At 37.6% G+C, this 14,001-nt stretch overlaps 2 protein-coding genes across 2 annotated transcripts; both read right to left on the bottom strand.

Annotated features, from left to right (window-relative positions):
• Window positions 1-9: 9 nt before the first annotated feature.
• On the bottom strand, window positions 10-979 carry LOC306828486 (placenta-specific gene 8 protein-like). The gene is made up of 3 exons (XM_079350992.1): window positions 811-979; window positions 521-708; window positions 10-408 (listed from the first exon to the last, which is right to left on the bottom strand). Exons 1-3 carry the CDS (start codon window positions 875-877, stop codon window positions 199-201), a joined length of 465 nt encoding a protein of 154 aa, XP_079207118.1. The 5' UTR covers window positions 878-979; the 3' UTR covers window positions 10-198.
• A 3,957-nt stretch (window positions 980-4,936) lies between these two features.
• Window positions 4,937-14,001, bottom strand: LOC306828556 (uncharacterized protein). Its single transcript, XM_079351076.1, has 7 exons — window positions 13,680-14,001; window positions 13,385-13,572; window positions 13,015-13,272; window positions 10,727-10,772; window positions 6,986-7,054; window positions 6,696-6,883; window positions 4,937-6,583 (listed from the first exon to the last, which is right to left on the bottom strand). Exons 1-7 carry the CDS (start codon window positions 13,744-13,746, stop codon window positions 6,374-6,376), a joined length of 1,026 nt encoding a protein of 341 aa, XP_079207202.1. The 5' UTR covers window positions 13,747-14,001; the 3' UTR covers window positions 4,937-6,373.

The following is a 14,001-nucleotide window of genomic DNA, read 5'->3' as shown; positions in this document are numbered from 1 at the left end:
TACCGAAAGGGTTTCCTGATATGTTGCCTGTAGAGTGGGATAAAACATGAGGAACCTTTCAGTATAAAAAAACAACCATCTCAGCTATGACTGCAATAATAAATATGAAGTACAATCATCGCCTTTTCGACCATGTTCGTAGGTGATCATAGTGTTATGGCTGATTATTGTATTCATGCTTTGATATAGTCACAAAGATCAGTTCGAAGTCATGGAAGTAACTTGTTGGGTCACAAAACCTTGGGGCTGCATCATCATCACTGGAGCAGGGTGAGTGGCGAAAACGGTTGTACTCTGCATGTTGACGACAGTGGGAGTTTTTTTACGATGTTTTAACTCTCGATGCATTTGACACCAGGAGCACCATTCGCAGCAACAAGAAATTGCGATGTCCTTACAGAGAGTACCCTGCAGGAAAAACAATGAGACAAATATGATCCAGTGTGAATACAATATTGCTTTACTGTTACTGAACTTGTGCTGTGAAATTCTGATCACAGCAGCTCTGCATGCAACATACCTTGATACCGTATCTGTTTCGCATTGCAGCCCTCATAGACAGACCTGCAGGAGGTACACACAAAGGAATCCCACAGGCTGCAAATATAGCAGGACCGCAGATGTCACATAATGGGAGGCAAGTGTTCTCTCCAAATCTCCCTGAGACGGTGCAGGCAAGACAAGGACAGCACCAGAAACCATAGCAGCCTGAAACAGCAATACATACTTAATTATGCCGTTTGATACCATCAGAAATACCTTTAAATTAAGAAAATGCAAATTTGTCAAAGTTATGAAATTGATTCTTACAGGTACTGGCTTCCTCAAAGCAGTCCAAGAGACCAGTTTCCCACTCCACCAGGGGTTGTAACGTCATCTCTTGTTGGACAAATTAAACCACAGACAATAAACCTATCAACACAAACATCTTGGTCAAATTAAACCTGAGAAGAATTGGAGCACCAGTTAACTATTAAGGTAATAAGTTTAGTATAAAGCAAGGCACTGCCTGCAAGCTAGTTCAGGCAGTCAACTCAAGCTGAACTGATTTCACATGACATGCGTCATTATCCACAATCACCTCAGAACACCTCCTTCCATTTAGCTACCTATTTTAGTTGTGAGAAGCTCAATCTCTCCCTCAGCTCTTTTACTGTTATCTCTAACCTGCACTCGTACAGCAATCTTACTCAGCCCCGCCACCACACCAGCATCTACCTGTAGGCTGTGACCGGGGTTTTTAAGATATCATCCCATCACTCCTCAAATGAAGAAAGCAAACTATCAATTATTTAAAAGTTAAATATAGTTTAGTAATTAATGTTGTGCATTGAAAATCACATTTGTTTGCTCTCTTTTATTAGGGTGGATGCCTGAAAGGCAAACCACACTACTACTACTATTGTTTTATAATTATTCGTCTTATTATATCCTCAAATGACCGCGATACTCCTCTCACAGCGTTTGCGCCACACACACAAGAAAGGTTTCAAAACGACCGGCTCGTCCCCGAAAAGTGTGCCATTACTTTGTGGAAACCTCGGGCACACGGTTTGGACACAAATCGAGTTTAAGTGACAAAAATGTGGCCAAAAATTTGCCCCATTCAAAGTAGATGGCAAAATTTAAAATCCTAGAGTGGAGCTGCCAAAAACTTCAGTTTTGCAAACATATTTGTAAATCGCCATCCTGAAGTCATTGTTGCTCGCATTTACAAACTAAATACATCAAAAGAAAGCTCTGAGTGCCCTCTCACTCATAATGCCCAAAACACAAAAATGAAATGTTTCAGTCTCCCAGGGGAGGCATTTGTTTGACAGTCACGCACCACATACACACACATTGGGCTCTCACTCTAACTGACCTTCACAATTTCACAGTTTTCACTCATTTTAAAATCGCCACTGTCTGAATGCTAGATAAACATAAAATACATTGAAACGTGCACCTATTTGTGCTGTCGCTCACTGTCCAAACAGATCGGTGATACCATTTTTAGTTTTTAAGATATTTGAGGTTTTGTGAGCAGTGGTAAACCCATTCAAATACATTGATGGAATATTCTGGCAGATGGAAGGTGAACGTCACCCAATCAGTGAGCAGCAGGTGTTCAGAGTTACAGTGATGACTTCATTGTTTTAGTGGGACAGAGTTCTGTCTTAGCTGACTATAGATAAACACTCTTACTGCAGTATCACCATACACACAAACGCATACACAGACAGACACACACACACACACACACACACACACACACACACACACACACACACACACACACACACACACACAGCAACCACCCTCACAATTTCTGCAGGAACTTACAATTACATTTTTTGTCAATTTTGAACTGGGTATATCCTGGCTAATGTTTGACATATACCAGTCACTGGTTATCCAAAATAACTAATAATTTCTGCTTATTTTTATTCAAAAACTTGGTATAATTGAGCGAAATTAGTTTTATGAGGTGTCGATGAAGTTTAAAATATGTGGTAATGAGTTGGAATGAAGTGGGCTAAAAGTATGGAACTGAATGGTGTGATCATTTTACACTATATTTTTTAGAAACTGCTAGAACTAGGCGAGTCAATTTGACTCGGGAGGACAACAGGTGTGACTATTTGCTGCCATTAGAAACATTTAAATGGGTTCAAAACAATATTCTGACAAAACTTTGAAGTGAGTTCTATCATACCAAACATTACAAAAAAAAGTTCATGTTCATTTGTCGACACAAGCTCACTAAAAAGATTAAACAATAAAATGGCTATCATTTTATACCTTAAGCTTTATAAGCAGTCAAAGTAAAGGGGTGAATTTGACCCAGGAGGTCAACAATTGTGACTATTTGCTGCCATTAAAAGAAATTGAAATGGTTTCAGAACAATATTCTGTCTAAATTGTTACATGTCCTCATCTGTGATATTCCATCTATTTTGTGCCTCTGACCACATAGTGAAAATAATTTAGCCTCTTTTTTTTAACTAAAAAATGTGTTATCATTTAAAGTCCATGGTGTCTCTTATACCATAAATTACAAACAAAAATTTTTTTGAAAAATGCACGTTAATATGTTAGAAACAAGCTCACTAAAAAGTTTTTTTTTTTAAAATTGGTGATCATCTTTTACCTTATTTTTTATAAGCATTAAAAACAGAATGGATCAATTTGACTCGGGAGGACAGCAGGTGCGTAGGAAATGGGAAGACAATAGGCTGTGTTACAGGCTGTGTTACAAAGCAAAATAAAATCTCTAGTTTCAGTCTGCACAAATGCAATCTTTCTTTATTGTAAATGTTTTATTTTAAAAGCAATATCAGATTGACCTTTCATCTGATTGAGGTCTTACCTGAGTGAGTGGTACACGTGGTTGGCAGCTCTGAAGAGAAATGAAACTTACAGTGATGTTACAGGATTAGGAGGGGCATCTCGTGTATGTCTGAAAACAAAACAATGCTTCAAAACCTGAACCAATCAGCATGAAGAGAACATACAAATGGTTTAGAGATTTCCAAAGTTTGTACTTCAGGTCTTCAGGGTTTGGTCTCTGTGACCCAGTTTCTGACATCCGATGACATGTTAATGCCTTATTAACACAGAAATGTTCACCAGTCGTGCCGCATGAGAAGCATGGCCTCAATGTTGATGTTGTTTTGTTTTTTCACTCAGTGAAACCGGTGTTTTGCGTGTGCTACCTAGTTCAATGTAAATTTGTAAAGTTTATTACCGGTATACTTTTCACAAAATGTACTTTGCATTAAAAGATGAAGGCATCTTTTGGCATCACCAACAAATTTGCTTTGTGCAAAGACAAGGCTCATATGAATGTATGTATACAGCTTTTATTCAGAATCAGAAAGTTGTGGTTAATGCTCTCTATTCATGTTTCTGCAAGCTTCCTGAAGCATGCTGCTCAGCTTTTTCTGCATAACTTTCAGTTGCTGTCTTGGTTCTAAAAAGTCATGTTTTCAGATCACTGCAGTCTTTAACCTCTTTAGTTATGTATACGGCTTGTTGTTAGGATAAACAGTTATTTTGTCTGAGGTAACAAATCATCCACAGAGAACTTTCTGTATTCATAATTATTCTCAGTTCCATCTCCTGCAAGATACTCCACCCAGAGGACATAAAATATCTTTGAAGAGAATCTTTGCTGACGCTGATCCATCTTTCGGTGTATGGTAAGAGTAAGAAGAAGAGGAAGTGTTTGCCATCTTTCGGTGTATGGTAAGAGTAAGAAGAAGAGGAAGTGTTTACCAAGTTATTTGAAAATAACTCGTGGAAGAATCTTAACTGTATTCCTGGCACTTTTTGATACTACAAAATACAACAACCAATTTTCCCTTAAAAAAAAAAATCCTTTTTGTTTTTAGATGCAATGCAGGAAAGATTTAATTATAGGCTTTGACTCAAACCATTCAAAATGTTCAGTTTTGTGTTTTACAACACATCAAGTAAAATACAAATAATAATATAGTCCAGTTGCTGGATGGAACTGTGTTAAAAGGTCTTTAACTGGGACAAGAGAGGTGAGCCACAATAAGCATTCAAATTTTGTCCTTGAATACGATTGTTAAAAAGTGACCAAATATGATATCAAATTAAAATATACTAATATGAAACACTGATGACAAACATCAAGTTTTTCGTTTGGTCAACAGGTTTTTTGTCAAAGGAGGAACTCCTAGCTTTATCGTTCTGGTGAACGGCTCGTCTTTCAGGAAGCAGTTTTTAAAAGGAAAGAAAACTCAAGAAATGTAAAGACAACACTTTGGATACACCAGAGGACTAAATTTGTTCTTGAAAAAAACACCGTAAAGGCAAGCATGCTGAGAGCAGTGCATGCTGTTCTACATTAAATATAAGTGTAAATGGTTACAACATGGACCATTGTGGATTTGTTGTTTCTTATTGACAAAAAAGAAACTCCAGATTTAAAACCAAATGATTTTTTATTGAAGTGCTTAATCAGAAAAACTGAAATGATCAGAAATCAAATAAAGAGAAAATGGACACGCTGAATGTTTACTAATTGATTATCATTTCTGTCTGCTTTTAGAATGACACAAATATATAACATGGAGAGCTCTTACTGCACATCAGAAACCTCAATGTGATCTTTGACAGTCAATGATTAATGCACTCTAATCTCAATTTGAAGAAGAACATATTTAGAAGTCTTAAAAACACCTTTAGTCTTCACAACATTCTTGACAAACCGACAAGTCGCAAGTGAAGATGCTTTCATTTTAATTGAACTCAATGACATTGAATGACTCATGTTTGCCATGTTGTGTTGTGTTGTCTGTTTCAGTCACCAGACTGACAATACCACATTTGTCTTGTGTTTGGCACTCTGATATTCTGTTACGACCAGCGGTTTCCCAGCCTGGTAGCAGTTCCCTTAAGCAATGTGTTTTTTGACGAGGTGTTTCATGAATGTAATGTGACGACTTGATGAATGAGCTTCTCTTGCAAAGTCGCGTTAATCAACTTCTTCCTGTTCGTCGGGCCATGCCAGGTTAACTTTAAAACATTACGACGGTAATGTGGTCCTTGCGTTAGGTTGTTTTTTAATATGAGTTGTCAATATAAGTGTCTTTACCTTGTTTACACCCCAAGCTAAACACACTTTTTAAAATGCATTTAATAGGACTGAATATTAGACTGATTTCAGCTCATTAGATTTAACTGATGCGATCTTTGTGTTGCTATGAAAGGCGTATTGTCTTATTGAGAAAGTTGAGAGTCGATAGCATTAAAGAGTATTCTATTATTGTTATATTATTATCATTCAGACCATCGTCTAGGAATCGAAAGCAATTTTTCTGTCTAGTTTCGGTCTCAGACTGGACATACTCTGGACTACAACACTTATCAGTGGTATCGTTATCATCACAAGTGCTGAAATTGTTGTTTCATATCTATTGTATCCACCTTTGATGCAGCTATTGAAACATAATGCTAATGTCTTTATCTCTTGAGTTTACATAGTTATACTGTGATCAGCCATAATATGATCATCTGCTAAGTCTAATGCAATCAAATAAAAAAAAGCTCTACCATAGATTCTACTCTTCTAACACGTCTACGTTTTTAGTTTTTGTTGACATGATAAGGAAGCTGATAATTGTCCTGAGGTCATAGAGGGTGGTGGTTGTAGGTTGCATGATACCGAAAGGGTTTCCTGATATGTTGCCTGTAGAGTGGGATAAAACATGAGGAACCTTTCAGTATAAAAAAACAACCATCTCAGCTATGACTGCAATAATAAATATGAAGTACAATCATCGCCTTTTCGACCATGTTCGTAGGTGATCATAGTGTTATGGCTGATTATTGTATTCATGCTTTGATATAGTCACAAAGATCAGTTCGAAGTCATGGAAGTAACTTGTTGGGTCACAAAACCTTGGGGCTGCATCATCATCACTGGAGCAGGGTGAGTGGCGAAAACGGTTGTACTCTGCATGTTGACGACAGTGGGAGTTTTTTTACGATGTTTTAACTCTCGATGCATTTGACACCAGGAGCACCATTCGCAGCAACAAGAAATTGCGATGTCCTCACAGAGAGAACCCTGCAGGAAAAACAATGAGACAAATATGATCCAGTGTGAATACAATATTGCTTTACTGTTACTGAACTTGTGCTGTGAAATTCTGATCACAGCAGCTCTGCATGCAACATACCTTGATACCGTATCTGTTTCGCATTGCAGCCCTCATAGACAGACCTGCAGGAGGTACACACAAAGGAATCCCACAGGCTGCAAATATAGCAGGACCGCAGATGTCACATAATGGGAGGCAAGTGTTCTCTCCAAATCTCCCTGAGACGGTGCAGGCAAGACAAGGACAGCACCAGAAACCATAGCAGCCTGAAACAGCAATACATACTTAATTATGCCGTTTGATACCATCAGAAATACCTTTAAATTAAGAAAATGCAAATTTGTCAAAGTTATGAAATTGATTCTTACAGGTACTGGCTTCCTCAAAGCAGTCCAAGAGACCAGTTTCCCACTCCACCAGGGGTTGTAACGTCATCTCTTGTTGGACAAATTAAACCACAGACAATAAACCTATCAACACAAACATCTTGGTCAAATTAAACCTGAGAAGAATTGGAGCACCAGTTAACTATTAAGGTACTAAGTTTAGTATAAAGCAAGGCACTGCCTGCAAGCTAGTTCAGGCAGTCAACTCAAGCTGAACTGATTTCACATGACATGCGTCATTATCCACAATCACCTCAGAACACCTCCTTCCATTTAGCTACCTATTTTAGTTGTGAGAAGCTCAATCTCTCCCTCAGCTCTTTTACTGTTATCTCTAACCTGCACTCGTACAGCAATCTTACTCAGCCACCACACCAGCATCTACCTGTAGGCTGTGACCGGGGTTTTTAAGATATCATCCCATCACTCCTCAAATGAAGAAAGCAAACTATCACAATTATTTAAAAGTTAAATATAGTTTAGTAATTAATGTTGTGCATTGAAAATCACATTTGTTTGCTCTCTTTTATTAGGGTGGATGCCTGAAAGGCAAACCACACTACTACTACTATTGTTTTATAATTATTCGTCTTATTATATCCTCAAATGACCGCGATACTCCTCTCACAGCGTTTGCGCCACACACACAAGAAAGGTTTCAAAACGACCGGCTCGTCCCCGAAAAGTGTGCCATTACTTTGTGGAAACCTCGGGCACACGGTTTGGACACAAATCGAGTTTAAGTGACAAAAATGTGGCCAAAAATTTGCCCCATTCAAAGTAGATGGCAAAATTTAAAATCCTAGAGTGGAGCTGCCAAAAACTTCAGTTTTGCAAACATATTTGTAAATCGCCATCCTGAAGTCATTGTTGCTCGCATTTACAAACTAAATACATCAAAAGAAAGCTCTGAGTGCCCTCTCACTCATAATGCCCAAAACACAAAAATGAAATGTTTCAGTCTCCCAGGGGAGGCATTTGTTTGACAGTCACGCACCACATACACACACATTGGGCTCTCACTCTAACTGACCTTCACAATTTCACAGTTTTCACTCATTTTAAAATCGCCACTGTCTGAATGCTAGATAAACATAAAATACATTGAAACGTGCACCTATTTGTGCTGTCGCTCACTGTCCAAACAGATCGGTGATACCATTTTTAGTTTTTAAGATATTTGAGGTTTTGTGAGCAGTGGTAAACCCATTCAAATACATTGATGGAATATTCTGGCAGATGGAAGGTGAACGTCACCCAATCAGTGAGCAGCAGGTGTTCAGAGTTACAGTGATGACTTCATTGTTTTAGTGGGACAGAGTTCTGTCTTAGCTGACTATAGATAAACACTCTTACTGCAGTATCACCATACACACAAACGCATACACAGACAGACACACACACACACACACACACACACACACACACACACACACACACACACACACACACACACACACACACACACACAGCAACCACCCTCACAATTTCTGCAGGAACTTACAATTACATTTTTTGTCAATTTTGAACTGGGTATATCCTGGCTAATGTTTGACATATACCAGTCACTGGTTATCCAAAATAACTAATAATTTCTGCTTATTTTTATTCAAAAACTTGGTATAATTGAGCGAAATTAGTTTTATGAGGTGTCGATGAAGTTTAAAATATGTGGTAATGAGTTGGAATGAAGTGGGCTAAAAGTATGGAACTGAATGGTGTGATCATTTTACACTATATTTTTTAGAAACTGCTAGAACTAGGCGAGTCAATTTGACTCGGGAGGACAACAGGTGTGACTATTTGCTGCCATTAGAAACATTTAAATGGGTTCAAAACAATATTCTGACAAAACTTTGAAGTGAGTTCTATCATACCAAACATTACAAAAAAAAGTTCATGTTCATTTGTCGACACAAGCTCACTAAAAAGATTAAACAAAAACATGGCTATCATTTTATACCTTAAGCTTTATAAGCAGTCAAAGTAAAGGGGTGAATTTGACCCAGGAGGTCAACAATTGTGACTATTTGCTGCCATTAAAAAGAAATTGAAATGGTTTCAGAACAATATTCTGTCTAAATTATTACATGTCCTCATCTGTGATATTCCATCTATTGTGTGCCTCTGACCACAAGCATAGTGAAAACTAGACAATTCCTGCAGAAATTGTGAGGGTGGTTGCCGTGTGTGCGTGAGTGTCTGTGTGTGCGTGCATGTGTGGGACAGCATTAAGAATGGTGCCATCTAACAGCTAAGACAGAACTCTGTCCCACTAAAACAATGAAGTCATCACTCTTAACTCTGAACACCTGCTGCTCACTGATTGGTTGACATTCTGCTTTTTTCCAGAACATTCCATCAATGTATTTGAATGGGTTTACCACTGCTCGCAAAACCTCAAATATCTTAAAAACTAAAAATGGTATCACCGATCTGTTTGGACAGTGAGCGACAGCACTAATAGGTGCACGTTTCAATGTATTTTATGTTTATCTAGCATTCAGACAGTGGCGATTTTAAAACGAGTGAAAACTGTGAAATTGTGAATGTCAGCTTGAGTGAGAGCCCAATGTGTGTGTATGTGGTGCGTGACTGTCAAACAAATGCCTCCCCTGGGAGACTGAAACATCGTTTTTGTGTTTTGGGCATTATGAGTGAGAGGACACTCAGAGCTTTCTTTTGATGTATTTAGTTTGTAAATGCGAGCAACAATGACTTCAGGATGGCGATTTACAAATATGTTTGCAAAACTGAAGTTTTTGGCAGATTAAGATTTGAATTTTTGCCATTCATTTTCAATGGGTCAAATTTTTGTCGTTTAAACATCCACACCATGTGTCCGAGGTTTCCACAAAGTAATAGCACCCATGTCATGACCGAGCCGCTCGTTTTGATACCTTTTTTGTGCGTGTGGCGCAAACGCTGTGGGAGGAGTAGCGTGCGAAAATTTTAGGATATAATAATAATAAGAATATTTACAATAGTATTAGGGTGGTTTGCCTTTCAGGCAACCACCCTAATACTATTTACAATAGAAGTAGTGTGTTTGCCTTTCAGGCCACCACCCTAATAATTTAGACTTAGACTTAGACTTAGACTGAACTTTATTGATCCTTTTGGGATGACTCCCTCAAGGAAATTTAGGTTCCAGCAGCATATACAATAAAAGTAAAATAAAAATGTAGCAGGTAACAAAAGGTAACAATATAAAGAATAATATAGCATAAATAATATAACACTCTTCCGTTGGAAAAAAAAATATACAAAAAATATGCATGGAAGAAGCAGAAAAAAATATACAAAAAAAGGCAATGATTATTATTGCGATTATTGCACTTGGTTGGTTTAGTCTCTTTTTTTAACTAAAAAATGTGTTATCATTTAAAGTCAATGGTGTCTGTTATACCATAAATTACAAAACATTTTTGAAAAATTCACGTTAATATGTTAGAAACAAGCTCACTAAAAAGGTTTAAAAAAAATTTGGTGATCATCTTATACCTTATTTTTTATAAGCATTAAAAACAGAATGGATCAATTTGACTCGGGAGGACAGCAGGTGCGTAGTAAATGGGAAGACAATAGGCTGTGTTACAGGCTGTGTTACAAAGCAAAATAAAATCTCTAATTTCAGTCTGCACAAATGCAATCTTTCTTTATTGTAAATGTTTTATTTTAAAAGCAATATCAGATTGACCTTTCATCTGATTGAGGTCTTACCTGAGTGAGTGGTACACGTGGTTGGCAGCTCTGAAGAGAAATGAAACTTACAGTGATGTTACAGGATTAGGAGGGGCATCTCGTGTATGTCTGAAAACAAAACAATGCTTCAAAACCTGAACCAATCAGCATGAAGAGAACATACAAATGGTTTAGAGATTTCCAAAGTTTGTACTTCAGGTCTTCAGGGTTTGGTCTCTGTGACCCAGTTTCTGACATCCGATGACATGTTAATGCCTTATTAACACAGAAATGTTCACCAGTCGTGCCGCATGAGAAGCATGGCCTCAATGTTGATGTTGTTTTGTTTTTTCACTCAGTGAAACCGGTGTTTTGCGTGTGCTACCTAGTTCAATGTAAATTTGTAAAGTTTATTACCGGTATACTTTTCACAAAATGTACTTTGCATTAAAAGATGAAGGCATCTTTTGGCATCACCAACAAATTTGCTTTGTGCAAAGACAAGGCTCATATGAATGTATGTATACAGCTTTTATTCAGAATCAGAAAGTTGTGGTTAATGCTCTCTATTCATGTTTCTGCAAGCTTCCTGAAGCATGCTGCTCAGCTTTTTCTGCATAACTTTCAGTTGCTGTCTTGGTTCTAAAAAGTCATGTTTTCAGATCACTGCAGTCTTTAACCTCTTTAGTTATGTATACGGCTTGTTGTTAGGATAAACAGTTATTTTGTCTGAGGTAACAAATCATCCACAGAGAACTTTCTGTATTCATAATTATTCTCAGTTCCATCTCCTGCAAGATACTCCACCCAGAGGACATAAAATATCTTTGAAGAGAATCTTTGCTGACGCTGATCCATCTTTCGGTGTATGGTAAGAGTAAGAAGAAGAGGAAGTGTTTGCCATCTTTCGGTGTATGGTAAGAGTAAGAAGAAGAGGAAGTGTTTGCCATCTTTCGGTGTATGGTAAGAGTAAGAAGAAGAGGAAGTGTTTACCAAGTTATTTGAAAATAACTCGTGGAAGAATCTTAACTGTATTCCTGGCACTTTTTGATACTACAAAATACAACAACCAATTTTCCCTTAAAAAAAAAAATCCTTTTTGTTTTTAGATGCAATGCAGGAAAGATTTAATTATAGGCTTTGACTCAAACCATTCAACATGTTCAGTTTTGTGTTTTACAACACATCAAGTAAAATACAAATAATAATATAGTCCAGTTGCTGGATGGAACTGTGTTAAAAGGTCTTTAACTGGGACAAGAGGGGTGAGCCACAATAAGCATTCAAATTTTGTACTTGTAAAATAGTTTGTCCTTGAATACGATTGTTAAAAAGTGACCAAATATGATATCAAATTAAAATATACTAATATGAAACACTGATGACAAACGTATCAAGTTTTTCGTTTGGTCAACAGGTTTTTTGTCAAAGGAGGAACTCCTAGCTTCATCGTTCTGGTGAACGGCTCGTCTTTCAGGAAGCAGTTTTTAAAAGGAAAAAAAACTCAAGAAATGTAAAGACAACACTTTGGATACACCAGAGGACTAAATTTGTTCTTGAAAAAAAACACCGTAAAGGCAAGCATGCTGAGAGCAGTGCATGCTGTTCTACATTAAATATAAGTGTAAATGGTTACAACATGGACCATTGTGGATTTGTTGTTTCTTATTGACAAAAAAGAAACTCCAGATTTAAAACCAAATGATTTTTTATTTAAGTGCTTAATCAGAAAAACTGAAATGATCAGAAATCAAATAAAGTCTACTTTTAGAATGACACAAATATATAACATGGAGAGCTCTTACTACACATCAGAAACCTCAATGTGATCTTTGACAGTCAATAATTAATGCACTATAATCTCAATTTGAAGAAGAACATATTTAGAAGTCTTAAAAACACCTTTAGTCTTCACAACATTCTTGACAAACCGACAAGTCGCAAGTGAAGATGCTTTCATTTTAATTGAACTCAATGACATTGAATGACTCATGTTTGCCATGTTGTGTTGTGTTGTCTGTTTCAGCCACCAGACAATACCACATTTGTCTTCTGTGTTTGACACTTCTCTGATATTATATTACAGCCAGCAGCTTCCCAGCCTGATACCATAGATTCTACTCTTCTAACATTTCTACATTTTTAGGTTTTTTTTGACATGATAAGAAAGCTGATAATTGTCCTGAGGTCATAGAGGGTGGTGGTTGTACGTTGCATGATACCGAAAGGGTTTTCTGACATGTTGCCTTTTCGACCATGTTAGTAGGTGATCATAGTGTTATGCTGATTATTGTATTTATGCTTTGATTTAGTTACAAAGATCAGTTAGAAATCATGAAAGCACCTTGTTGGGTCGCTAAACCTTGTTGGTTCACAAAACCTTGTTGGTTCACAAAACCTTGTTGGTTCACAAAACCTTGGGGCTGCATCATCATCACTGGAGCAGGCTGTGTGGCGAAAACGGTTGTACTCTGCACATTCATGACAGTGTGAGTTTTTTTACGATGTTTTAACTCTCGATGCATTTGACACCAGGAGCACCATCCGCAGCAACAAGAAATTGCGATGTCCTCACAGAGAGTACCCTGCAGGAAAAACAATGAGACAAAAATTATCCAGTGTGAATACAATATGGCTTTACTGTTACTGAACTTGTGCCGTGAAATTCTGATCACAGCAGCTCTGCATGCGTCATACCTTGATACTGTATCTGTTTCGCATCGCAGCCCTCATAGACAGACCTGCAGGAGGTACAAACAAAGGAATCCCACAGGCTGCAAATATAGCAGGACTGCAGATGTCACATAATGGGAGGCAATTGTTCTCTCCAAATCTCCCTGAGACGGTGCAGGCAAGACAAGGACAGCACCAGAAACCATAGCAGCCTGAAACAGCAATACATACTTAATTATGCCGTTTGATACCATCAGAAATACCTTTAAATTAAGAAAATGCAAATGTAATAAAGTTATGAATAGAAGTTGTTTCTTACATGAACTGAAGTCTTCACAGCAGTCCAAGAGACCAGTTTCCCACTCCACCAGGGGTTTTGACGTCATCTCTTGTTGGACAAATTAAACCACAGACAATAAACCTATCAACACAAACATCTTGGTCAAATTAAACCTGAGAAGAATTGGAGCACCAGTTAACTATTAAGGTAATAAGTTTAGTGTAAAGCAAGGCACTGCCTGCAAGCTAGTTCAGGCAGTCAACTCAAGCTGAACTGATTTCACATGACATACGTCATTATCCACAATCACCTCAGAGCACCTCCTTCCATTTAGCTACCTATTTTAGTTGTGAGAAGCTCA

This window comes from Symphodus melops (assembly GCF_947650265.1).
Source record: "Symphodus melops genome assembly, chromosome: 8".
Taxonomy (NCBI): Eukaryota; Metazoa; Chordata; class Actinopteri; order Labriformes; family Labridae; genus Symphodus; species Symphodus melops.
Note: the sequence above shows the minus strand (reverse complement) of the source record. Positions and strands in the feature narration are given on the sequence as shown.